We start from the raw sequence: 25,415 nt of genomic DNA on the forward strand, positions 1-25,415 counted from the left end.
CATCCAAATCAGTTAAATGGTGTAGGAACTACAAGTTCATATGTGCATTCCACTTTTTATGGCACCAAAAGTAATTGGATAGGTGGCTGCTCAGCTGTGTCATGAACATATGTGTGTTTTAATGTAATCACATTTCCAAGGAGCATATAAAAGATAAAAAGTTAATTTGGATTATTTGCATTTGATATCTTACGGTCATTTCTCAACATGAGATTCAAAGAGCTCTCATATCAGTGAATACACCAGTTATCCCAGCAACACCATAAGAAAAAAACAACTGAAGTGGATGACCGAATAATTATTTCCCTGGTGAAGAAAATGCCTTCACGACAGTTGTCCAGATCAACAACAGTCTCCAGCAAGTAGGTGTACCCTGTATGTGTGTCAAGGTCAACCATCAAGAGAAGACTTCACCAGAGTGAATGCAGAAAGTTACCACAACGTGCAAATCATTCTTGGGCCTCAAAAACAGGATGGGCAGATTAAAGTTTGCCAAACATCTTAAAATCTTTAAGGTTCTGGAACAACATTCCATGGACACATGACACCAAGATCAACTTGTACCAGAGTGATTGGAAAATAAAGTATGAAGGGATCCAAAACAGCAGCTCATCAATGAAGCATAGTGATAGTCTTGTGGCATGGACGTGCATGGCTGCCAATGGAACTGCTTCCCTTGTGTTCATTGATGATTGTGACTGCTGACAAGAGCAACTGGAGGAAATCCTAACGGTTTCGAGCAATTTATTTGCTCACATTCAGTCAAACACTTAAGAACTCATTGGACAGCGCTTCACAGTGCACATGGACAATGATCGAAAGCAGTGTTTCTTTACTTGAGGGCCGCCCAAAAATGTGTTTCTCAGCTGTGGTCCGTATGAGGTACAGCGGTACTCATTTGTAATGCACTATTCCACCACTTGTGGCAGTAATTACAATCTCAATTAGAAGACGTCTGGAGCTAAAGTCATAGAGAAGTTTGTCAAGTGCTAAATTATGACTTTGAAAGGTTGAAGCTATATTCTCCTTTGCATTTAATTTTTATTGACAGTTGTTGACATTAATAATTGTATTTTATCCCAACATGATTGTACACATTTTTTTAATCTTATGTGGTATATTTGGTTAGTACTTGTTTTTCTAATCAGCCTGACCTAAGCTAAGATTTAACTTTGTTAAATACAAAATAACCTTTGTGATTAACACATGGTTTAGTATAATTTAAAAAAATCAAGATTAAGATGACTAATTTAGTGTTAATGTTTAAGTGACCCATGGGCCCTCTGTAGTGGAAAAGTTGAACCCCAAGGTCAAACAGATTAGGAAACCCTGATCTAAAGCATACTGAGAAGTTAGTTTTTTTATGGCAAAGAAGTGGAATGTTAAGCAATGGCCGAGTCAGTCAACTGAACTGACTCAAATTGCTTTTCACTTGCTGAGGACAAAACTAAACTCAAAGAGGAACTCAAGACAGTGCAGTAGAGGCGTGGCAGAGCATCAGCAGGGATGAAGCACAGCATCTAGTTCTGGTGATGTCTATACGGTCCAGACTTCAAGCTGTCATGCATGCACTGCAAAGAATATGCAATTGAATTTTAAAAAGTGAAAGTTGGATTTATGATCTTTATTTGTCCAATTACTTTTGGTGCCTGAAAAAGTCAGAGGCACATATTCAAACAGTGGTAATTTTTACATAATTTACCTGATTTGGATGTACAGTATATATCCTCAAATTGAAGCTGAAAGTCTGCAGTTAAAGAACATGTTCCTTTCATTTCCAATCCATTGTGGTGGTGTAGAGATAAAAAGATGAAAATTGTGTCGATGTCCAAATATTTATGGACCTAACTGTATGTGTGTTTGTCATATGTAAGTATGTAGGCATATGTATGTATGTATATAATATATATATACAGGTAAAAGCCAGTAAATTAGAATATTTTGAAAAACTTGATTTTTTTCAGTAATTGTATTCAAAAGGTGTAACTTGTACATTATATTTATTCATTGCACACAGACTGATGCATTCAAATGTTTATTTCATTTAATCCGTGTGTCACAAAATTAGAATATTACTTAAGGCTAATACAAAAAAGGGATTTTTAGAAATGTTGGCCAACTGAAAAGTATGAAAATGAAAAATATGAGCATGTACAATACTCAATACTTGGTTGGAGCTCCTTTTGCCTCAATTACTGCGTTAATGCGGCGTGGCATGGAGTCGATGAGTTTCTGGCACTGCTCAGGTGTTATGAGAGCCCAGGTTGCTCTGATAGTGGCCTTCAACTCTTCTGCGTTTTTGGGTCTGGCATTCTGCATCTTCCTTTTCACAATACCCCACAGGTTTTCTATGGGGCTAAGGTCAAGTTGGCGGGCCAATTTAGAACAGAAATACCATGGTCCGTAAACCAGGCACGGGTAGATTTTGCGCTGTGTGCAGGCGCCAAGTCCTGTTGGAACTTGAAATCTCCATCTCCATAGAGCAGGTCAGCAGCAGGAAGCATGAAGTGCTCTAAAACTTGCTGGTAGACGGCTGCGTTGACCCTGGATCTCAGGAAACAGAGTGGACTGACACCAGCAGATGACATGGCACCCCAAACCCTCACTGATGGTGGAAACTTTACACTAGACTTGTCCCAGAGTCTGGAGGAAGACAGGAGAGGCACAGGATCCACGTTGCCTGAAGTCTAGTGTAAAGTTTCCACCATCAGTGATGGTTTGGGGTGCCATGTCATCTGCTGGTGTCAGTCCACTCTGTTTCCTGAGATCCAGGGTCAACGCAGCCGTCTACCAGCAAGTTTTAGAGCACTTCATGCTTCCTGCTGCTGACCTGCTCTATGGAGATGGAGATTTCACGTTCCAACAGGACTTGGCGCCTGCACACAGCGCAAAATCTACCCGTGCCTGGTTTACGGACCATGGTATTTCTGTTCTAAATTGGCCCGCCAACTCCCCTGACCTTAGCCCCATAGAAAATCTGTGGGGTATTGTGAAAAGGAAGATGCAGAATGCCAGACCCAAAAACGCAGAAGAGTTGAAGGCCACTATCAGAGCAACCTGGGCTCTCATAACACCTGAGCAGTGCCAGAAACTCATCGACTCCATGCCACGCTGCATTAACGCAGTAATTGAGGCAAAAGGAGCTCCAACCAAGTATTGAGTATTGTACATGCTCATATTTTTCATTTTCATACTTTTCAGTTGGCCAACATTTCTAAAAATCCCTTTTTTGTATTAGCCTTAAGTAATATTCTAATTTTGTGACACACGGAATTTTGGATTTTCATTTGTTGCCACTTCAAATCATCAAAATTAAATGAAATAAACATTTGAATGCATCAGTCTGTGTGCAATGAATAAATATAATGTACAAGTTACACCTTTTGAATGCAATTACTGAAATAAATCAAGTTTTTCAAAATATTCTCATTTACTGGCTTTTACCTGTATATATATATACACATATAAAATGAATTTAAAAATAATAGTAAATAAAATATTTTTTATTTTTTGTATGCATATTGTATTTTGTTTGTTTAAAATCCTGACTCTAAAAAGTGATGTGTGTTACGAGCATCAACAGTTAAAATTGTTCTCGTTCTGTTACGCCTTTTTGAATTCCAACATGTACTTTGACATTCTAAAGTAGTTTTTAGAATACAGTAAATATATATTGCCTTACTAGCTGTACACTGACATACTTTAAATTAGGCATGTACATATGAAGTATATCAGTCACATTTCAGTTGTAGGGTAACTTTAGAGGATATACTGTAATAAGATGCTTGCTGAAATATGAGGTGTGTGCTCATTTTAGTGAGCTTGTATTTGTAATCAGAGGTCCCAAAAATCTGGATTTTTTTTTTTATCCCAAATAACATGTCCATTGTAAATCTTTTTTCTAATGATTTTTCTGTTGGTGAAATGTTTTCCTGCAGAATCAGATGACATTTTACCTGGGTCAAGCTATGAATTCAAAGGTGACAACCAGCATCGTAAGGGAGTGTTTAAAGCAGGTAAAACTCACTGACCATTTCTAAACAAGTCTACTCATATGCACATGTCCTTTTCTGTCCTGTGTAAAGACACTGTCTCTTCTCAGGCTCCCCTACAAACTCACCATTTGCAAATCTAGCAGCCAGACAAAGGGTAAGAAAAAATTGTATTGCCATTACTTATGTTGATATATAAATTCTCCTGTTCAGTTTTGCCAGATGGGAAATGGCAAATTATTGTACCAGAACATTAAACTTATCATATTTTGAGGACTTAAAATCATCATATTTTGAGGTAATTATTGATGTACGGAGGGAGAAGTTATTGTACAAATACAACAATTATTGTTCATAGGGATGGGTGTCGAATCTGTTACTTTGTTTGACACCGACCGAATCCTGGCTGTACGACTATACACCGATTCACATAAAATCCAACAGCGCCATGTTCACTACCAGGGTTGCGCGTGACATCACACTCGGTTCCTGACTCAGCTGGTTCTTCGCACTTTGGCACTTGGCAAACACTCCAGTATCACTGAGAGCTACTCAGCCAAACTACATCAAGGTAATGTGGCAATTTTTAATGCCAACAAAGCAACTAACTCAAAAACGCTTCAATGTTTGGCCAAGTAAGGCTCCAGTTTTCCTAAAATGCCCTGGCTTGTTGCTAATATACATTGGCTTGCTACTGATTAGCATTAGCGATTTTACATTGCGATTTCAACGCCTCCAAATTTGTTAACAAAAACTACAACAAAAATGCATGTTACAATCAAAAAGCTGGTACGTAATAAGTACAATACTTACAGTATTAACACCTTTTAGGGCGCAAAAAAGATTCAGCAAAGACTGAACTGACTAGCCAACACACTATAAACTATACACTACTGCCATCTAACATCTTGGAATTGCAACTTGAATTGCAACTTAATATCATACTTGCAAATAAGACTCAGAAAGGTGATAATTAAACAAGATAAACAACTGGAAAGCAGTTATATCAGCTCATTTTTAAATGTTGCAAAAAAAAAGATTTTATCATCAAAAACAATCATTAAAAACTAGTTAACACACACAAAAGTTCGGAAATTAGTGACATTGAGTATTAGCATTGATTTCCATGTACCGGGAGTTGGTATTGTATCAGTTTAAATGTGCACGGTACTCATCCCTAATTGTACATTTGCTAACACTGCTTGTGTTGGACATGACTTTTCTCAAGTGTTATACCCACTCAAGCGGTGTGGGCACTGTTTCTTAAGTAAAGCCATGACATCATTACGATGACATCATGGCTTTGTATCAAATCTTTTAGGATTTGTAGTTTTCTCTATTACTTACAGTACATCAGATCCTCTTAAGCAGAAGTCTGAAAGGTTCTGCCATTTGCCAATTAAAAAAATATTTCAAATTTAGGTTGACTGTCACAAATCATATACATGAGATTTTTTTTTTTGTAGCTTTGGGACCCCCATCAGTGTCCGCCAGTTGACCTCTATTCAACCTGTGTGATGATCAAGTTGTAATGTATTGAACAGTGCATTCTATTTATTAAACTATTAGATTTATGCATAGTGCACATATTGTCCATTGAGATCACTTAGAACACATTAATGTGCTTGTTTGCCCTGATGATAGATAGCTGTGAAAATCTGTCTAAACAAGCAAAACTGTTGAAGTCTTTTAATTTGTAAAACCTTTATTTTTGTCTCTGGAAGGCCCTCTGCAATGCCATGTTCTCATTTTGGTAATTCCACTTGTTTTCATGCTTGTGTACTAATCTTAATGAAATCTGTTAAAACACAAATGTTGAGTATAGGGCTGGGCGGGCGATTATATGATCGTGATCGATGATCGCCATTAATTTGAGTTTGGTCACTGTAATCAGCTGTTAGCATTTTCACCTCGATCAAACATGCCAAAAATGTCTGTTTGATAATGTTACTGCAGTAGTAAACAGTAGGGAAGCAACGATGCTTGGTATGATCCTGCACAAAACAATGCGCCTTTATTGACCGTGATCCTGTGTGTGTGTGCTTTTGTACATTTGCGTGTTTGTGTCCGTGTGTACGTGCGACATCCCGTTCCACCGTCGCAAACTTAGGCTCGTCATGATGTAATTAATGTTCAATCAGCATTGTGCCTCTTCCCCTTTTACACAGCTGAAAGTGGTGCCCAGAAAAATACAATAAAAAGCTATGCTTAACACTTGCATAGAAGTTGAAACACAACCTTTAGAAGGACAGCATCTTTAGTGACAGAATTTAGTTTCACTATATGCTGCAGCTCATCAGTAATCCTGCCCTGAATGAGAACTTGCAGGCAGACAGGCAGGCACAGAACGTCTTTGTGACTAAACTGCTGTATTGGTCTTGACTGGGAGAATAAACAAACCCTTTAATTTAATCAGAAAAAGGCATTTTTATATCTAAATATTTTTAATCAGACTTTTTGTTTATGTGTCTGCAAAAATTAAACTCCTCTGATATAACATGTACTAAAAAACTCTAGACACTTTTTGTTCAAATCAATTTTGAGTTTGTGGATAAAAAACATTTTGTTCATGAAATATGTATTTGTTGATTACACCATTTTACAGTACCTTTTTAAATACAAACTACAGAATTTGAGTTTTTAAAAAAAATCCACAATCTTGCTGTTTGCCAAACACTGGTGAGAAGCACTGATGTACACGAGTAATCAAAGAACACAAATAATAATTTACCATTAGAAGGTGTTGTTTAGTAAATGTTACTTTAAATTAAAGTCTTATAGTATTCAGTACACTAATGCTACTATGTTTACTTCAGAATGTTTATGACAAGAAAAAAAAAAAAAAAACTTTGAGAAGGGAAAAATGTGTCTTTACCCCCCCAAAATGTACCGACTAAGTAGCAAAGCCGGGGCCCTAAAACCGAGGTATAGACCGTAGCGTGGTTACCTGTACTGTTGAACCTCTAGTAAACACAATCATAGATACAAACAAAATGTCAGCATATATTACCTAGAGTAAACATGACTGAAATGTCTGTTAAAAGATACTGCGGTCGTAAATAATAGGGATGCAACGGTACATGTTATAATCCTGCACGGGACAATCCCCCTTTTTATTAAAAAAAAAAAAAGAAGAAAAAAAAGTGATATTAATTCAGATCGAGTTATGTCAAAAATATTACCGTAATTGTGATAATTTTTTGCCATATCGCTCAGCCCTAGTTGAGTGTACTTTTAAGACCAGCGGTCGAGTTTTGGGCTGCGTCTAAAATGAAATACTTCCGTCTCCAATGTGTATAATACTGTACACTGTCAGGGTTGTCCCAGGAAAACCTGACAAATTATGAATTAATTTTTTATAAATGTAAAAATTTGAAAAAGTCAGATATCCTGGAAACAGTTATAGTTATTTTGGAAAATTATTGATTTTACTAACCTGCCTTGTAAGTGAATGCAAACTGGTTCAAAGTATATTTAGTCTGTTTTCACCTCGTCTTCTGGACAACTTTGAGACACGACACAGGCTGGCCCCCTTTGTTGAGTGACAGGCAAGGGGCGAAAGAGAGTTAGAGAAAGCGTGTCGGGTATAAGTGTATGAAGTGAGTAGTTGTTCTGGAAAGTAGTTTTAGGGAAGGGGTGAAAAAGTGAAAATCGCTGTCCCCAATCGATTACTGCCATTGGGCACCCATTCCCTCTTCTTTTCTTTTTCATTGCGACCACTCAAGTTAGTCAGTCATATCCAAGAAGGCGTAAAAAGGGTATTCAAAGTAGGGCTGGGCGATATGGCCTTTTATTAATATCTCAATATTTTTAGGCCATGTCACGATACACGATATATATCTCGATATTTTGCCTTAGCCTTGAATTAACACTTGATGCATATAATCACACCAGTATTATGATTCTGTGTCTACATTAAAACATTCTTGTTCATACTGATTACTGCTCATTTTAAACTTTCATGCAGAGAGGGAAATCACAACTAAGTCAATTTACCAAAACTGTATTAAACAGTTATTAAGCAGTGGCACAAACATTCATGTCATTTCCAAGACAGAAAGTGCAAGATTGTCAGAGACATTTTAAAACAAGCTATTAGTGCATGATGTCACTAAGATGACATATCAAAACAACACTAAATTAAAGTGCACTTTTTGTACAGAACGCCACTACAATAGTTTAAAACAAATAAAGTGCACTTTTGTGCATGATGTCACACAAGATATTTCAAAAACTGCATAATAAAAATGAGCTGCATAATAGGAAATCAAATAGTGTATGTCCTTCGCTATGTGGTAGGTTCCTGCGGACGTTATCTCCTTCTTTTTTGACTTTTTTTTTCACACGGTGTTGATCTGGAAATGGTTGCTTCGGCATTTTGTTGGTGTGGCACCGGCCGAGATGTTAACATGCGGAGTTTCAAGCACTCTCCATTATCTAGTGGGTGACTTTTCAAATGATGCTACACATAAGCAGTGCTGCTACTTTTTGTAGCGACGCTTTTGCCGCATACTTGACATTACGGTTGTCTGTTTTACATCTTCCCACTTGAAGCTGAACCACCACCAGACGATGGACCCCCTGCTGTTTTTCTTGGAATTAATTATTCCTTCATTTGTTACGAGGTTCACATCTTCTTTCTCTCGTATTACCACTCGCACCGCTCCGCTAGCATCACAGCTAATGTTATACATGCCGCTACCTGTCTGCTTTGCGAGGGCGTATGACGTTGCATGCGCGACAGTATGTGACGTATGTTTTTTTGATTGATTGAGACTTTTATTAGTAGGTTGCACAGTGAAGTACATATTCCGTACAATTGACCACTAAATGGTAACACCCGAATAAGTTTTTCAACTTGTTTAAGTCGGGGTCCACTTAAATTGATTCATGATACAGATATATACTATCATATATACTATCATCATAATACAGTCATCACACAAGATAATCACATTGAATTATTTACATTATTTACAATCAGGAGTGTGGAGGGGGGGTGGGGTGGGGGGGGTGGGGGGGGTAGTGGACATAGAGAGAGAGAGAGAGAGATCAGAAGGCATAAGAAAAAGAATCTGCATTTGATTGTTTACATTTGATTATTAGCAATCCGGGTAGGGTGTTAGTTTAGGGTTGTAGCTGCCTGGAGGTGAACTTTTATAGCGGTTTTGAAGGAGGATAGAGATGCCCTTTCTTTTATACCTGTTGGGAGCGCATTCCACATTGATGTGGCATAGAAAGAGAATGAGTTAAGACCTTTGTTAGTTCGGAATCTGGGTTTAACGTGGTTAGTGGAGCACCCCCTGGTGTTGTGGTTATGGCGGTCATTTACGTTAAGGAAGTAGTTAGACATGTACTTCGGTATCAGGGAGGTGTAGCGGATTTTATAGACTAGGCTCAGTGCAAGTTGTTTAACTCTGTCCTCCACCTTGAGCCAGCCCACTTTAGAGAAGTGGGTAGGAGTGAGGTGGGATCTGGGGTGGAGGTCTAGAAGTAACCTGACTAGCTTGTTCTGAGATGTTTGGAGTTTAGATTTGAGGGTTTTGGAGGTGCTAGGGTACCAGGAGGTGCATGCGTAATCGAAAAAGGGTTGAACGAGAGTTCCCGCCAGAATCCTCAAGGTGCTTTTGTTGACCAGAGAGGAAATTCTGTAGAGAAATCTCGTTCGTTGGTTAACCTTTTTGATTACCTTGGTTGCCATTTTATCACAGGAAAGGTTAGCCTCTAGAATGGAACCTAGGTAGGTGACCTCATCTTTCCTGGTGATGACACTGTCACCTACTTTTATGGTGAAGTGATGTAAGAAGGTGCGCTTGTTTTATGTATCTGTGAGGGAGAAACAAGAAAGAGTGAGAAGAGCCTGTAGTGTAATGCCCGCAGCTAAAAGCAACTGCGTGAGAACGTATACTTGAATATCACGATATAGTCATTTTCTATAGACAAACCCGCGATATATTGAGTATATTCGATATATCGCCCAGCCCTAATTCAGAGATGATATATATACATGACTTAGTAACACTAATTAAGTAATTTTTGTTGAAAAGAGACAAGAAAATTAACCCAGACTTGCTTCTCTTGCAGTGGTCTCGGGTTGGCCAAGGGGCTGTTGAGACTGTTTCAATGAAAAAGGCCAGTTCTTTCTGTGACACGGGTGGAAGAGCAGCAGAGGGACTTAAACTTGAGAAACATGACAAACTTGATAAGCGTGAGAAGAGTCCAACCAGCCGCAAATCACCAGATGTCTCTCGGGGCGTCTCTGCTTCGACAAGGTACGCTTTGAGGTTTTATTGCTGTTGGCTAGTTAGCAGGATTACTCTAAAATAAGTAAAAACATACATTTGAGGTTGCGGAATGTTTTGATTAATTTGGTTAGAAATAATCTTGATTTCTATTCTGTTGCTTCCATTAATAATTTAACACAGTTTACTTAATTTCAAACTACGTTATGCCTAAGCGACGAAAAATAACGTGCTCAAAAAAGTGTTATATGTAAGTCTTTTTTTTTATATTACTTTCAACACTTTAAATTCTTCAACAGCTTCTGACCTATCCATAGATATGAAGTTGTTATATATTTGTAATCTTATTTTATGTTTTATGCTCTTTGAAAAACCAAAACCAACATTTTTATTGTGGGTAAAAATGCAGAATATGCAATATTTCCTGAAACAAGATGCAATTTAAAATACTTAATAGGTCAACAATTCATAACAACACTGAATTTGATGCCTTATTATTTTTGGAACAATGACAGTTTTTCCCAAAAACTGACACTATTCGTCCTTAGCCAAAAAACAGATGCACTTAAAAAGGTGTTATAACTAAGTCATATAATAATTGTTTTAAACTTTCAACACTTATGTTTTATGCACTTTTTGTAAAAAATAACAATGAACAACATTTTTTATTATGGGAATAGCACAAAATATGCAATAATTCCAAAAACGAGTTGCAAAGTGGAATACTTTGGATGAGGTTTTTAAAGCATTTAATAGGTCAATAATTCATAATAACACTGATTTTGATGCCTTATTTTTGAACAATGACAGTTTTTTCTAAAAAAAAAAAAAAAAAACACAAAAAAAACGTCACATTATACTCCTTAACCGGAAAACGCACATGCTCAAAAAAGTGTTCTAAGTAATTTTTTTCAACTTTCAATGCTTTAAATTCTTCAACAGCTTCAGACATATCTATAGACATCGCTTTTATATATATGGAATTTTTTTTAATGTTTTAAGCTTTTTTTTTGGTTAAAAACAAAAAATTTTAATTTATTATGGGAAACACCCAAAATATGCATTGTTTCCAAAAATGAGTTGCAAATAGGAATATTTTAGATAGGGTAATTACAGCCTCTCATGAGTGTAATAAATAAAAGTTAAACGTGCCCGGAACTTGAGATACATGGACATAGTTTCCCCGCAGCCACTGCATTAAAGCGCACATGAGAGTGGTTATGTGTTTTGTTTTTTTTTCTAATTAATTTTTTTAATAGTTAATTTTTATTAATGCACATATTTTTTATTATTGATGGTCATGGCAAGCAGATAAAAAGCTGTTTTATTTAAAACTATTTTCCTTAATTACGCATCAGGGTTTTAAAATGTGTTTTATGAAATTACTCGATTAAACTGATAGATTACTTGTTAGCCCTATAGTATCTAAAATACACAAGTTATAATATCTTACTATAATTCTGATTAAATTAATTCAATGTCTGGATCTTATAAGAATATAAATAAACCTAACACTAATAAAAACAATAGCAATAAATATACTTGCAAGTGTCAATTCAAACTGCAGTCTTTATATCAGCGTATGCATAACAAATTTCTTTAGCGGTCAGATGCTAGTTGTTAAATAAACACAGCTATTATTCTGACTATAGTGATATCCAAACATCACACACTTACGAGAAGCCATTAATGCTTCATATAATGTGTATATCTCTTAAGACATTGGACAAGTGTGAAGGAAGAAACAAGTGGAAATGACACTTTCAAAGTAGACAGTTTTCAAAATAAGAGTCTTCACATCAGTGTGCATGAACATGAAGGGGAGCTGCATATTTTTTATTTTATTTTGTCTGTCAATTACAATCCCTATGTAAAACAAGAACACATATGCAGGGTTGTAACCAGGAGTTGACAAATACCAAGGTCAAAAAATAGTAGTCCAAGAGGAGCTTTGAAACACAATGAAAAATCCACTTTTTTAAAATACTATGCTGAAGTTAAATGTATTTTAACATAATTAAAACATACGTTTGGCAACTTTACTACAACTCAGACATGGATTTGAACTCACAACCTTCTGCTTTGAAGTTTTTGTACTAGTCAGGCGTGCCACAAGGGCCACCGGAAGTCGTAGGCGAAATGTACTTTAATATTCTAATAAGTGACAGCATGACTTGTCTAGGAATACATGTGGGGTAAAATTTCATATAAAGCGCCTTGTTATTTACTGGTTTACATTTGACATGCACTTCTTTTCGCAAAACACCCCCCAGATAATATTATAAGTTTAAACATATGCTATTTCATGCGTTAAATTTTTTTCCGTCAAAACGGAAACATACATTTAGTAAGAAAGATGAAGTATGGCCATTATTTTTAAGAATTCACAGATTTGATCTGGCCTGCGCATCTTGAATTCGACACCAGTGCTTTTGCGCAGGGGTTCTTAACCTTTTTTGACTTCAGGGCTCAAATTCTCCACTACAGAAGGCCCTGGGGCCTACTTAAATATTACCACTGAATTAGTCATCTTACTCTTGATTTTAATCATATTCAACAAATACAGTAAATCTTACATACTTGCAGTTAGCAGGATAAACCTTGTCAAATGATATGAAGCCATGTGTTAATCACAAAGATTATCATCAAGGCTTAGGTCAGGCTGATAAATAAAACAAATACTAAACAAATATAGGGCAACATTATGCAATGCTAAAATAAATACATTTAAAAAAATATATATATAATATATATAGAAATAATATATAAACTGAACATTTTTGAAGTGCAAATAAGAATACAAATTCACCACTTAAGTCATAATTTTTGCGCTAAAGAAACTTCCCAATGACTTTAGCTTCAGACTTCTTCTGTTGAAGAATACAAACGAAGGACCCAGATTTCCCTCGCCCGGGCGCGGGTCACCGGGGCCCCCCCTCTGGAGCCAGGCCCGGAGGTGGGGCACGATGGCGAGCGCCTGGTTGCCGGGCCTGTTCCCATGGGGCCCGGCCGGGCACAGCCCAAAGAGGCAATGTGGGTCCCCCCTCCAATGGGCTCACCACCCATAGCAGGGGCCATAGAGCTCGGGTGCAATGTGAGCTGGGCGGGAGCCGAAGGCAGGGCACTTGGCGGTCCGATCCTCGGCTACATAAGCTGGCTCTTGGGACGTGGAACGTCACCTCGCTGGAGGGGAAGGAGCCTGAGCTAGTGCGCGAGGTGGAGAAGTTACGGCTAGATATAGTCAGACTCACTTCGACGCACAGCAAGGGCTCTGGAACCAGTTCTCTCGAGAGGGGCTGGACTCTCTTCCACTCTAGCGTTGCCAGCAGTGAGAGGCGACGGGCTGGGTTGGCAATTCTTGTTGCACCCCGGCTCAAAGCCTGCACGTTGGAGTTCAACCCAGTGGACGAGAGGGTAGCTTCCCTCCGCCTTCGGGTGGGGGGACGGGTCCTGACTGTTGTTTGCGCTTACGTGCCAAACGGCAGCTCAGAGTACCCACCCTTTTTGGATTCACTCGAGGGAGTACTGCTCCCCGGGTGATTCCCTCGTTCTACTGGGGGCTTCAACGCTCATGTTGGCAACGACAGTGAAACCTGGAGAGGCGTGATTGGGAAGAATGGCCGCCCGGATCTGAACCCGAGTGGTGTTTTGTTATTGGACTTTTGTGCTCGTCACGGATTGTCCATAACAAACATCATGTTCAACCATAAAGGTGTCCATATGTGCACTTGGCACCAGGACACCCTAGGCCACAGTTCCATGATCGACTTTGTAGTTGTGTCATCAGATTTGCGGTCTCATGTTTTGAACACTCGGGTGAAGAGAGGGGCGAGCTTTCTGCCAATCACCACCTGGTGGTGAGTTGGCTGCAATGGTGAGGGAGGATGCCGGATAGACCTGGCAGGCCCAAACGCATTGTGAGGGTTTGCTGGGAACGCCTAGCAGAGTCTCCTGTCAGAGAGAGTTTCAATTCCCGCCTCCGGAAGAAGTTTGAACATGTCACGAGGGAGGCGCTGGACATTGAGTCCAAGTGGACAATGTTCCGTACCTCTATTGTCTAGGTGGCCGATTGGAGCTGTGGCCGCAAGGTGGTTGGTGCCTGTCGTGGCGGTAATCCTAGAACCCACTGGTGGACACCAGCGGTGAGGGATGCCGTCAAGCTGAAGAAAGAGTCCTATCGGGCTCTTTTGGCTCATAGGACTCCGGAGGCAGCAGACAGGTACCGACAGGCCAAGCGGTGTGCGGCTTCAGCGGTCGTGGAGGCAAAAACTCGGACATGGGAGGAGTTTGCTGAAGCCATGGAAAACGACTTCCAGACTGCTTCGAAGCGATTCTGGACCACCATCCGTCGCCTTAGGAAGGGGAAGCAGTGCAATGTCAACACAGTGTATGGTAGGGATGGTGTTCTGCTGACCTCTGACTGCGGATATTGTGGATCGGTGGAGGGAATACTTCGAAGACCTCCTCAATTCTACCAACACGTCTTCCTATAAGGAAGCAGTGCCTGGGGAATCTGTGGTGGGCTCTCCTATTTCTGGGGCTGAGGTTGCCGAGGTAGCTCCTCAGTGGCAAGGCCCCGGGGGTGGATGAGATCCTCCCGGAGTTCCTTAAGGCTCTGGATGCTGTGGGGCTGTCTTGGTTGACAAGACTCTGCAACATCGTGTGGACATCGGGGGAGGTACCTCTGGATTGGCAGACCGGGGTGGTGGGTCCTCTCTTTAAGAAGGGGAACCGTAGGGTGTGTTCCAACTATCGTGGGATCACACTCCTCAGCCTTCCCGGTAAGGTCTATTCAGGTGTACTGGAGAGGAGGCTACGCCGGATAGTCGAACCTCGGATTCAGGAGGAACAGTGTGGTTTTCGTTCTGGTCGTGGAACTGGACCAGCTCTATACTCTAGGCAGGGTCCTTGAGGGTGCATGGGAGTTTGCCCAACCAGTCTACATGTGCTTTGTGGACTTGGAGAAGGCATTCGACCGTGTACCCCGGGAAATCCTGTGGGGAGTGCTCAGAGAGTATGGGGTAACGGACTGTCTGATTGTGGCGGCCCGCTCCCTGTATGATCAGTGTCAGAGCTTGTTCCGCATTGCCGGCAGTAAGTCGGACCCGTTTCCAGTGAGGGTTGGACTCCACCAAGGCTGCCCTTTGTCACCGATTCTGTTCATAACTTTTATGGACAGAATTTCTAGGTGCAGTCAGGGCGTTGAGGGTATCTGGTTTGGTGGCTGCAGGATTAGGTCTCTGCTTTTTGCAGATGATGTGGTCCTGATGGCTTCATCTGGCCAAGATCTTCAGCTCTCACTGGATCGGTTCGCAGCCGAGTGTGAAGCGACTGGGATGAGAAACAGCACCTCCAAGTCCGAAGTTCCATGGTTCTCGCCCGGAAAAGGGTGGAGTACCATTTCCGGGTTGAGGAGGAGATCTTGCCCTAAGTGGAGGAGTTCAAGTACCTCTGAGTCTTGTTCACGAGTGAGGGAAGAGTGGATCCTGAGATCGACAGGCGGATCGGTGCGGCGTCTTCAGTAATGCGGATGCTGTATCGATTCGTTGTGGTGAAGAAGGAGCTGAGCCGGAAGGCAAAGCTCTCAATTTACTGGTCGATCTACATTCCCATCTTCACCTATGGTCATGAGCTTTGGGTTATGACCGAAAGGAGGAGCTCAAAGTAAAGCCGCTGCTCCTCCACATCGAGAGGAGCCAGATGAGGTGGTTCGGGCATCTGGTCAGGATGCCACCCGAACGCCTCCCTAGGGAGGTGTTTCGGGCACGTCCGACCGGTAGGAGGCCACGGGGAAGACCCAGGACACGTTGGGAAGACTATGTCTCCCGGCTGGCCTGGGAATGCCTTGGGATCCCCCGGGAGGAGCTGGACGAAGTGGCTGAGGAGAGGGAAGGCTGGGCTTCCCTGCTTAGGATGATGCCCCCGCGACCCAACCTCGGCTAAGCGGAAGAAGATGGATGGATAAACTTCTTCTGTTTGTTTTATATCGTCATTACTGCCACAAGTGGTGGAAAATTGTATTACAACTGAGTACCACTGCGGCCCATAACGGACCAAAGCTGAGAAACAGAATTTTTTTGGCGACCCAACAATGAGCCTATGGTTAAGAAATACTGCTGTAGAGCCTACAGTCTTTGTTTGATCTCTGAGGGTCACTTTCAGGATGGAACACATTGGGTGTAGTACGATCCGAAAGATAAAATTGCGCTTAACCTTTTAGTATTTTGTACGCTAGTAATAAAACCTTAAAATTGCACCTTAATTGTACCTGAAGCCAGTGCAGGTGGGCCAGTAGAGGCGTAATGTGTTCAAACTTCCTGTCCTACTCAAAAGTCTAGCAGCCGCATAAATGTATAAAGTCATGGATTTTACTTAAAATTTTCGTTTTTGATCTGTTTGCCCTGGGGGAGTGAGTGGGGCATAATCTTGACTTTTGTCGTGTAGTTGCAGTAGCAAGCCACCGGTGGAATCACCCTCACGTCAGCGAACCTCCAGCATCAACAGAGCTGACGATCTTGTTGTTGAGAAACCCTCACAGCTAACGGCGGTTTCCAAGTCCCTCTCAACCAAAAGTCCCCAGAGGAACGTCAAAGTGCTCCGTCTGAATGATGACAGCACTTTAAGTGACATGTCGGATGACGAAGGAAGGTATATATGCTGCTAGTCGGTCAAGTTGTGGCCTCCTATGGCGCTAGTGCAGGATTGGTTCTTCAATAGGGCGCACGATTAATCGACATTGAGGTTTGAAGTAGTGCGATTACATAACCGCAAGAGGCAAAGTTTTTTTTCTCTTTGCTGTCACCGGCATTTGAGTGACAGACAAGTTCCCCAATTAGAATTGTTGTGCCTCACATTAGTTTCTCGCTTCAAACAAGGAGAAAGAGGTCTCACTCTGTGCATCGCTCTCAGCATCTGAGCGTGTTTATTTAACAGTATATTTAACTGAACGCAGTGATCCCTCTTTGCCGTCATTCCCAATATTTGTCTCGGTGGGAGTAGAGCGGATACCAGCTTTACACACAGACACAAAGGAAGCAGAGTCTGGGAGCCTCTCTACTCGCGACTCGCTGCAAAGTAACAAAAATTGGAAGGAAAAAAAATATGTTTACAAAGCCAAATGTCCCGTTGTGGTAATAGTTCAGCTTCAAATTGGATGGGCAATATTAACCCATCAACACGGACGAACAAGCGAGAATGCTGTAATCACGGGATGGCAGTAAACAAAAAGACAACGTCCGACCTTGTTTTTACAACTGGAAAAAAATGCACTTTAAGATGTAAATTAAATTCAATATTTGCTTACAGAAATGAGTCAATTTTAAGGATAACAAAATGATTTGCCTTCCAATGACCGTATAATGGTAAACAATACAGTAATGAGAAGTAAAAGTTCTTATAATTTTCGTTTGTTTTATGATTACATTGCATTATGATCACTACAGATTTATCGAATATTTCTTCTGTTTAAAAGCATGATGTAAACAAAAGCTCTAAATCTGTCTGCAAAAAGCCAAATATTTTTGAAAGTAATTATTGCATATTGTTCTAATGTTGAGACAGAAATATGTTGATCAACAGTCTAAGAATAACATGTCTTCCATCATTTGTTTTTTCCCAGTTTTCATGCATTTTTATGTATAAAATATAAAAAATCGTGAATAAAATTGCAGTCTTGGAGAGAAATATCGCAATTAGTTGTTGTTTTTTTTTCTTCAAAATCGTGCAACCCTATTCTTCAATGAAGAAAAGTGTTGATAGATTCTGTGTGGTCGATGAAATGCCGTCTATATTACTAGTTAAAACACTCACCTTGTGTGCTTGTGCTTGTGATACAGGAGCTCTAGTTACTACATTAACATATTTTTTTGTTTGTTGGCAACAGGTGGCAGACAAAAGAAAAGAAAAAAAAACTGGTAACAATGAAAAATATTTTTGCTTTGTCTGTCATTTGGTTTAAAAGTTAAGTTCTTTGCAGTTTTGTTTTTAATGTAATTTATACTTTCAGCACGCTGAGGATATTGAAATCTCAGAAGAGCTCGATGAGATTACTTCGTCGTCTTCATTGACAGCAGATGACTGTGATCTTCACGTGTCAACCTCTAAAGGTGTGTCCCTTATGCCTCCAAATCTGGATTCCTTACCAACAGGGATTGCCGGTTGGGATCCTGAGGAATGTTGCTGCATTGTTATTGTTGTTGTTTTTTCAAATTTGTCAGGAACTTGAAGGCAAAATACCGAGTGACCCCATAAAAACAACCCATAATGTTTTTATTAAATCCTACAATGGTCCGACAAATTTCATGAAATTTCCCAACCTTAAACTTAATTCCATGTACCATCATTCCCCGAATTTGCAGTTATCTTAATCGATTTGCATAAAAGTTTTCCAAAATATGCTCCAAATGGGTTCTGTGGTGTTGGAGGCAGACTTACATATATCGTGAAAAATGGTCAATTACCCAAACATTCCTCTTTGGGATTTTAGATTGAAGATTTTGTACAATTCCATACTCTGAACTTCCGAAAACAGTCCAAAATTCAGGTTTTGACGAAGCATGATCACACTGAAACTTTTTAAAAGTGTACTTTTACTACAAGGTATGATTTGTTGGAGAAATATACCTATTGTTCCAAAATGTCATGCACAAAGTCAACGTGTATACCCTGAAAAAGAAAAAATCAAATTAACAGATTTATTCAAAGATTTGTGGGTTCTGTTTTTTGGGGGGCTGTTTTTATACCCTGTTTATATCATAACTGATTCCTCAGATCCCGCAAGAAAGTTCATTCTGGATGAGATTGCGAGCCAACAAAGTAAGCACCCCATTCTGAAGCCAAAAGACCCTCATGGCTCCCGTGCAGGTGTGGTGAGCAAACTGAAAAATGACAATGCAGAGTTAAAGAACCAACTTGAGGAGGTCAAAGATGATAGATGTGTCATGGAGCATAAAGAAATGGAGATGCAAAGTGAAATCGCCGACCTAAGGTAAGGATTCACATCCCGTGGTTCTTTCAATGTACAGCGGAGCTCACTTATGACGGTCTCATTGAAAGGGATGATGTTTTTTAAGAAATTATTGATTTCGTGCCATTATCGAATCCTCTTATCGAACCGATTCCTTAGCAATCTTATCGAATCCAGATAGGTTGTTGTATATGGAAAAAAAACACAATACTTGGTTTAACAAAAGCTCACTTTTATTTTTTAAGAAAAAAAAAATATATATAGTCTGTTGTTACCCAAGAACATTTTTTAATAAAATAAATAAATATTGACTGTTAGTGCCCCTTTAACTGGGCCACCTAAGAAAAATACATGCAGGGAAAATCCTGCATTCATTTGTATTGTACAGCACTTTACATTTGAAACAAATCTCAGAGTAATGGTGTTTACTTTTGGCTCCATTACGTGTCAGCAAAATACAATTATTAACCTACTTGTATTCGTCTGTTCAAGTTGAAGGGGAGGAGATTTTTCACCATCTTTTACGTTAGCTTGCGATTAATGTTACTCTCCTCCTCACTCATCTTGCTGCTCTCTGCGTTATACCTCGCCATGGTAAATGGGTTAACGCTCTGCTACAGAGCAAACACTGCCCTGGTCACTCTGGCTGTCATGAATGTCATCATCTGAAATAGGATAACGTTAACATTATCTTAATTCACATCTTGCAAGCACTAGTTTATTGGACAGACCTGCAAACTCTGGAGCGGTGTAGGCTACAAGATACCGTTAACGTTATCAGACACATGCAAAATGGCTAACGTTAACGTTACCGTTAGCCACTGACTATGCTTAGGTAACGTTAGTCTAGCTAACATTACTGCAGTCCTGGTTAAGAGGTAACGTTATTTTAGCCTAAAGGCTACAAGTGAGCATATATGGAAATTAACCGGCAACAGTTAACGTTAGTTACTCACCGGCACTATCACTGGGATTGCAGGTTGAAGCAGAGGAAGAGGGGCGTGCTTAGTCATCAGTGTCGCTGCTTCTCCACGTGTCGAAGACGCGACACGTTTCTCTAACCTTTAGGTTATGTACGGCCTGAACATGTTTCAACATGTTTGTTGTACTGCTCCTCTTACAGGAAAGCGAAGCCTGGCAATAATTGCAGATAGCCGTTTCCTCGTCGAATTTCTTAGTAAAGTGAAGCCATGCCTTGGAGCGTTTTTTCTGGTCCATTGTTGTTGTTGCTTCTGTATCTGCCGCCGAATGGCTGAGCTACGTCATTTCCTGTGACCTGCCACAGGACATTTCCTGTGACACAGGATTTGTTCCCAGGGATTCGGATAAAGAACCAAATCTTTTTCTTTACTATAGTGGCCTCGATAACGGGAACCGCTTCTCAAAAAGGGATTCGAATCCATGGAATCGGTTCTTTTCTTATCGAACAATCGGGAGAACCAGTTTCGAACATCATCCCTACTCATTGACAACCCGTCAAGTCCACGTTCACTATCTTCTGATTACTAAAAAGTTCAAGTTAAAGTACCAATGATTGTCACACACGGATGGTGTAGTACTATCAACTTCATAAATATCGCAAGGCATCTTGTAACCACAAGAGCAACATAACTACTATCTAGTTACGCAGCATTAAATCATGCACTAAGTAACTTCCTGTAGTGCAGAGTAAGCTTAAAAATAAAAGCAGGTCAGTATCCAAGAGGATATTACTACAGTATCTTACAAAATGAATAATGTATTTTTTTTAGGTACATCATTATCATTGTTGTCAAGAAATACTACACAATTACTACTCTATTAAGAGTATACAATATATAAATAGAAATATTCAAAGGCCCAAATGGAGTTTGTGTTAGATAAGAGTATACAATTTACAGCAAACAGTGTAACTATGAATAATAGGATTGGAAGAGGCACCGCTAAACAAGACAGCTGTCTTTTGCTGTGAAATATATCCATTTTGGCATCTTTTTCCAGAAAAGTCTGTTCTCATTACAAGTAAAAACTTGCTGTAGTACAAAGCAGGCTTTCTTAATCTCTTCAATATGAGCAAGCACAAAATGGCTGCCAGCGGGAAACAAAACGAATGAAGTGTTAGTACACAGAAACATAGTTCGCACACAGGCATATTTTGCGTGATCGAAAAGTTCGCAAATAAAGGGGTTTGTAAATCAAGATGCCACTGTATTGATATATGCACAAATAGAGAAAAAAACCATTTCAAATACTTGATACCAGTTAAAACAATTCCTTTATTATTACTCATTCTTCATAACTGGCCAAACTCACAAGTAATTGTACATGCAATGACTAATTTTGGTTATGTTGATAACGGCTAACATTAATCAGCTGTCAACAGAAATGGTTGGTTTGTGTGCTTTGCAACATATATGACAGTTTTGATGGATGTGTTTAATGCAAATAGTTTTTTTCCTGATTGAAATGTTCTTTTCTTTCTGTTGACAGACTTCAATTAAAACAACGAGAAGAAAATGCATCTAACATAATTAGGTTGTGTCATGGCAACCAAGAAAAGGTAAGTGGAGGTGTGACTCTGTGTCCTATGGCTGGGGTACAGCTTTTATAATTGAACAAGTCGTGAGTCTCAGTTGTAAAGAGATGTTTGCATTCGGTTCTTTTACCTAGCTTGAGCAAGAACTGCGAAATGCCATCAATCAATTGAATGAGGAGCGCTGTTTAACTGCACACCTGCAGCAACGGTTCAAGAGTCAGAGCTGCAAGCAGCAAACCATTGAAGAGGACTACAAAAGAGCCAAAAGCATTGAGGTATTTCTCATAGGACATTGTGTATTGTGTTGCTGTATTGCAGCGCATATTATATTAGACAGTAAATGTGTTTTTATTCATGTCTATGTTAATTGTACCTACAGTATTTGCCAATGTGGGGTTATGACGGTGGTAACAAAGGCATAGTGGAACCGTGATTTACAAATTTAATTGGTCCTTGAACATGGTTCTTAAATCGAAATGTTTGAATAGGGAAGCAAATTTCTCCATAAGAAACTATGTAAATATGAATAATTGGTCCCATCCCTGAAAAAAGTCCATATTTTAGTGAAGGTTTGTACACTGAACACAATATAAAGTGTATATCAAACAAACATAACAAGGGGCTGATGGATCAATTTTCTCTTTATTAACGAGCCAAAAAAACAATGTATGTGCTGTTCTGCCAACACGACCACACACACAGAAGTCCCTTTGGTGCCCTCACAAACGATCAGAAATCACAATCCCCCAATTTTAATCGCATTATTAGTTCCCACAAGCATACATATCTCACTCACGCTACAGTACACGCATCAATAGGGACTGGAGGTCGGCTGTAATGGCTGACCTCCTAATTTTAACTACACAGTAGACACACTGGGGGCCTTGTACACATGCATGTGGGGGGGTTGGGGTTCGGCGCACCCCTCATTGCCTCGTCGGATTCCGGGGACTGCGTTCTGGTGGCCAGCCAGGCTTTTATTAATTTATTATTATTATTATTTTATTTTTTTTATTATGTGTATATATATATGTATGTATATATATATATATATGTGTGTATGTATGTATGTGTATGTGTATATGTATGTATGTGTATGTATATATGTATATATATATTTATTTATTTTAATTTTATTTATTTAAAAAAAATTTTTTTTTTTATTATTTACTTACTTTATTTTATTTAATTATTTGTATTTGTTATTTTTAATTTAATTTGTATTTCATTTTATTATTATTATTTTGTATTTTTTTATTTTATTTTTTTAAATTATTGTTATTTTTGTTTAATCTTATTATTTATTTGTGTGTGGCGTCGCGCGGGTCTCGCTTCCTGTTGGGTGGGGTCCGTGCCCGTGTGGCCCGACCTTGCGCTGTGGGGTCTCTGTTGGCGACTTGATGTGGTGGCGGCGCGGCGCCCGTGTCTGGTCTGGATACTGTGTCTCGGTTGTTTGGGCGGTGGTGTGTTTGGGTTGGGGTGGTGGGGTCTTTTGGCGGGGGGGGGGGGGGGGGGGGGTGTTGGTGTCTCTTGTTTGCGTGTTGGCGTTTGGGCTTGCTGGCGCTGGCTGGTATCTGTGATCCTGTTGCCGTGTGGTTGCCGGTCGCGGTTTGTTTGTTTTTTTGATCGCTTTGATTTGATTGGGTGGTGCTGGCTGTCTGTGGGTGTTGTGGCTGCTGTTTCTGCTGCCGTTTGTTTGTGGTGTGGGCGCCCGTGGCTGCTGGGTCTGGTGCAGGGGGGTGGCTGATGTTGTGACTGGTGGCAGCGCGCGCGCGTGGTGGTTGTCGGGGCTGACAAACTGTGTATATGTATGTGTATGTGTGTGTGTGTATGTATGTATGTATGTATGTATGTATGTATGTATGTATGTATATATATATATGTGTATGTGTATGCATGTGTATGTGTACATGTGTATGTTTATGTGTATGTATATATATATGTATGTATATTTCTGGGGGTACGTTCTGGGCCTGCCTGTCGGGTGGGGGTCGGCGCCTCAGGCTACTGCATCCGGACTGCGTGTCTGGAGCTCCTGGGTCCCGCCGTCCATCCCTTCCGGGTGCCCGTCTTGGTTGGGGCCTGCTGGGTCTGGTCCCTGCGTCTACTGTGGTGGCTTGGTGCTGCAGGGTATTCCGAGGTGCTGCGAGTCGGCCAGTTGTTGGGGTAGCGACCTTGTGTGTCAGCATGTCTGTGATGTTCTTTTAATTCCTTTTTTTATTTATTTATTTATTTATTTTTTTTAAATAAATACATTTAATTATTTATTTATTTATTTCCCCCCCCCTTTTTTTTTTTTTTTTTAAATATATTTTATTAATATTATTATTATTATTATTATGTATTTATTTATTTATTTATTCCCCTACCTCAGGGGGGGGACTCGGCGGGGCGGTTGCTGGTTGTTCCATCTCCATCGTTGGGGTCCCTGCGGGTGGGGTGGGTGGTTCCTGTGGCCCCTTGCTGGGTGGTCCTGTGGCGGCCGGCTTGGGTGGGGTGGCCGTGGGCTGGCCTCGCCGCGCTCTCCAGGGGTGGGGGGGGCTCGTGGGGGCCCTGTTGCCGGTGGGGCGGGGGCGGTCTTCCCGTCCGGTTGCGGGGGGTCTCCGGGCCCCTCGGGCGGGGCGTCCCGCCTTTCTGTCCGTGTGGGGTGTGGTCTCTCGCTGGCTTGGGGTCTGGCTTCCCCCTGTTTTTCTCGTGCCTTGTCCTCTGCCGGGTGCGTCTGTCTGCGGCCTGCTGCTGGCCCTTGTGGGCGGCACGGTGGGCCAGGCTCTGGGGTTCCTGTCGCTGTCCGGCTTGGCTGCGTGGGGGCGGTGGCTCCTGGTTCCCTGGGCACCACACCTACTGTTTGTGGGATGGGTTCTCGGGGAGGCTGGGGCCGTACTCTGGCTCCCGCACACACTGGGAGTCAAATGTATTGTACATGCAAATTCACATATACTCACACACATACATACACACATACATAGGTACCTACGCTCCCACATACATATACAAATAAATACAGTACATATTTACACACTCAAAGTTCGTACATCCACACGCACACTCATTATACAAACATACTGTATACACATACTGTACATATACATTCACTGTAAAAACATACATATACACATACTGTACATATACATTCACTGTACAAACATACTACACATACATTCACTGTACAAACACACACATACATATACTGTACATATACATTCACTGTACAAACACACATTTACACATACTGTACATATACATTCACTGTTCAAACACACACTGTATACACATACTGTACATATACATTCGCTGTACACACATATACACATACTGTACATATACATTCACTGTACAAGCACACATACACATACTGTACATATACAAGTACATATGCACACATACACTCATGCACATAATCACGTTTCATCAAACATATATTAACGTTGTTGCCCTAAGGTAAACTGGGTATAACACATGGCACACTGACAAAGCTTAACCTATTGTTACTATAACAATCTACAAGGTTAAGGTTGCTTCTCTTTCTTCTCCTCCATTTTTCTGCATTCTTTCGTATCTCAAGTTATCATTACGTATATGTATTGTTGCATTTGAACAATTGTATTGTTGATAATAAAGGTAAAGTACTGGTATTGTTTATTATCAATAGCACTATTTCTATTGGTATTCATATTGCTCCATTTTTAGTGTAATAATGCTCA

At 40.3% G+C, this 25,415-nt stretch overlaps 1 protein-coding gene across 9 annotated transcripts in view; it reads left to right on the forward strand.

Moving 5' to 3' along the window:
* LOC133646875 (ankyrin repeat domain-containing protein 26-like) overlaps positions 1–25,415 on the forward strand; it is a 55,914-nt gene that overhangs the window by 17,697 nt on the left and 12,802 nt on the right. For all 9 annotated transcript variants that reach the window (XR_009825368.1, XR_009825367.1, XR_009825369.1 and 6 more), the window contains exons 12-20: positions 3,939–4,016; positions 4,103–4,149; positions 10,077–10,264; positions 16,679–16,882; positions 18,117–18,147; positions 18,240–18,339; positions 19,004–19,220; positions 21,669–21,738; positions 21,849–21,989. Coding sequence is in view for 6 of the 9 variants with exons in the window: in XM_062042742.1 (XP_061898726.1) it covers positions 3,939–4,016; positions 4,103–4,149; positions 10,077–10,264; positions 16,679–16,882; positions 18,117–18,147; positions 18,240–18,339; positions 19,004–19,220; positions 21,669–21,738; positions 21,849–21,989 (1,076 nt within the window). In the remaining 3 variants the exon portion in view is untranslated. The remainder of the gene's footprint in view (positions 1–3,938; positions 4,017–4,102; positions 4,150–10,076; positions 10,265–16,678; positions 16,883–18,116; positions 18,148–18,239; positions 18,340–19,003; positions 19,221–21,668; positions 21,739–21,848; positions 21,990–25,415) is intronic.

The sequence above is a fragment of the Entelurus aequoreus genome, linkage group LG03, assembly GCF_033978785.1.
Source record: "Entelurus aequoreus isolate RoL-2023_Sb linkage group LG03, RoL_Eaeq_v1.1, whole genome shotgun sequence".
Taxonomy (NCBI): Eukaryota; Metazoa; Chordata; class Actinopteri; order Syngnathiformes; family Syngnathidae; genus Entelurus; species Entelurus aequoreus.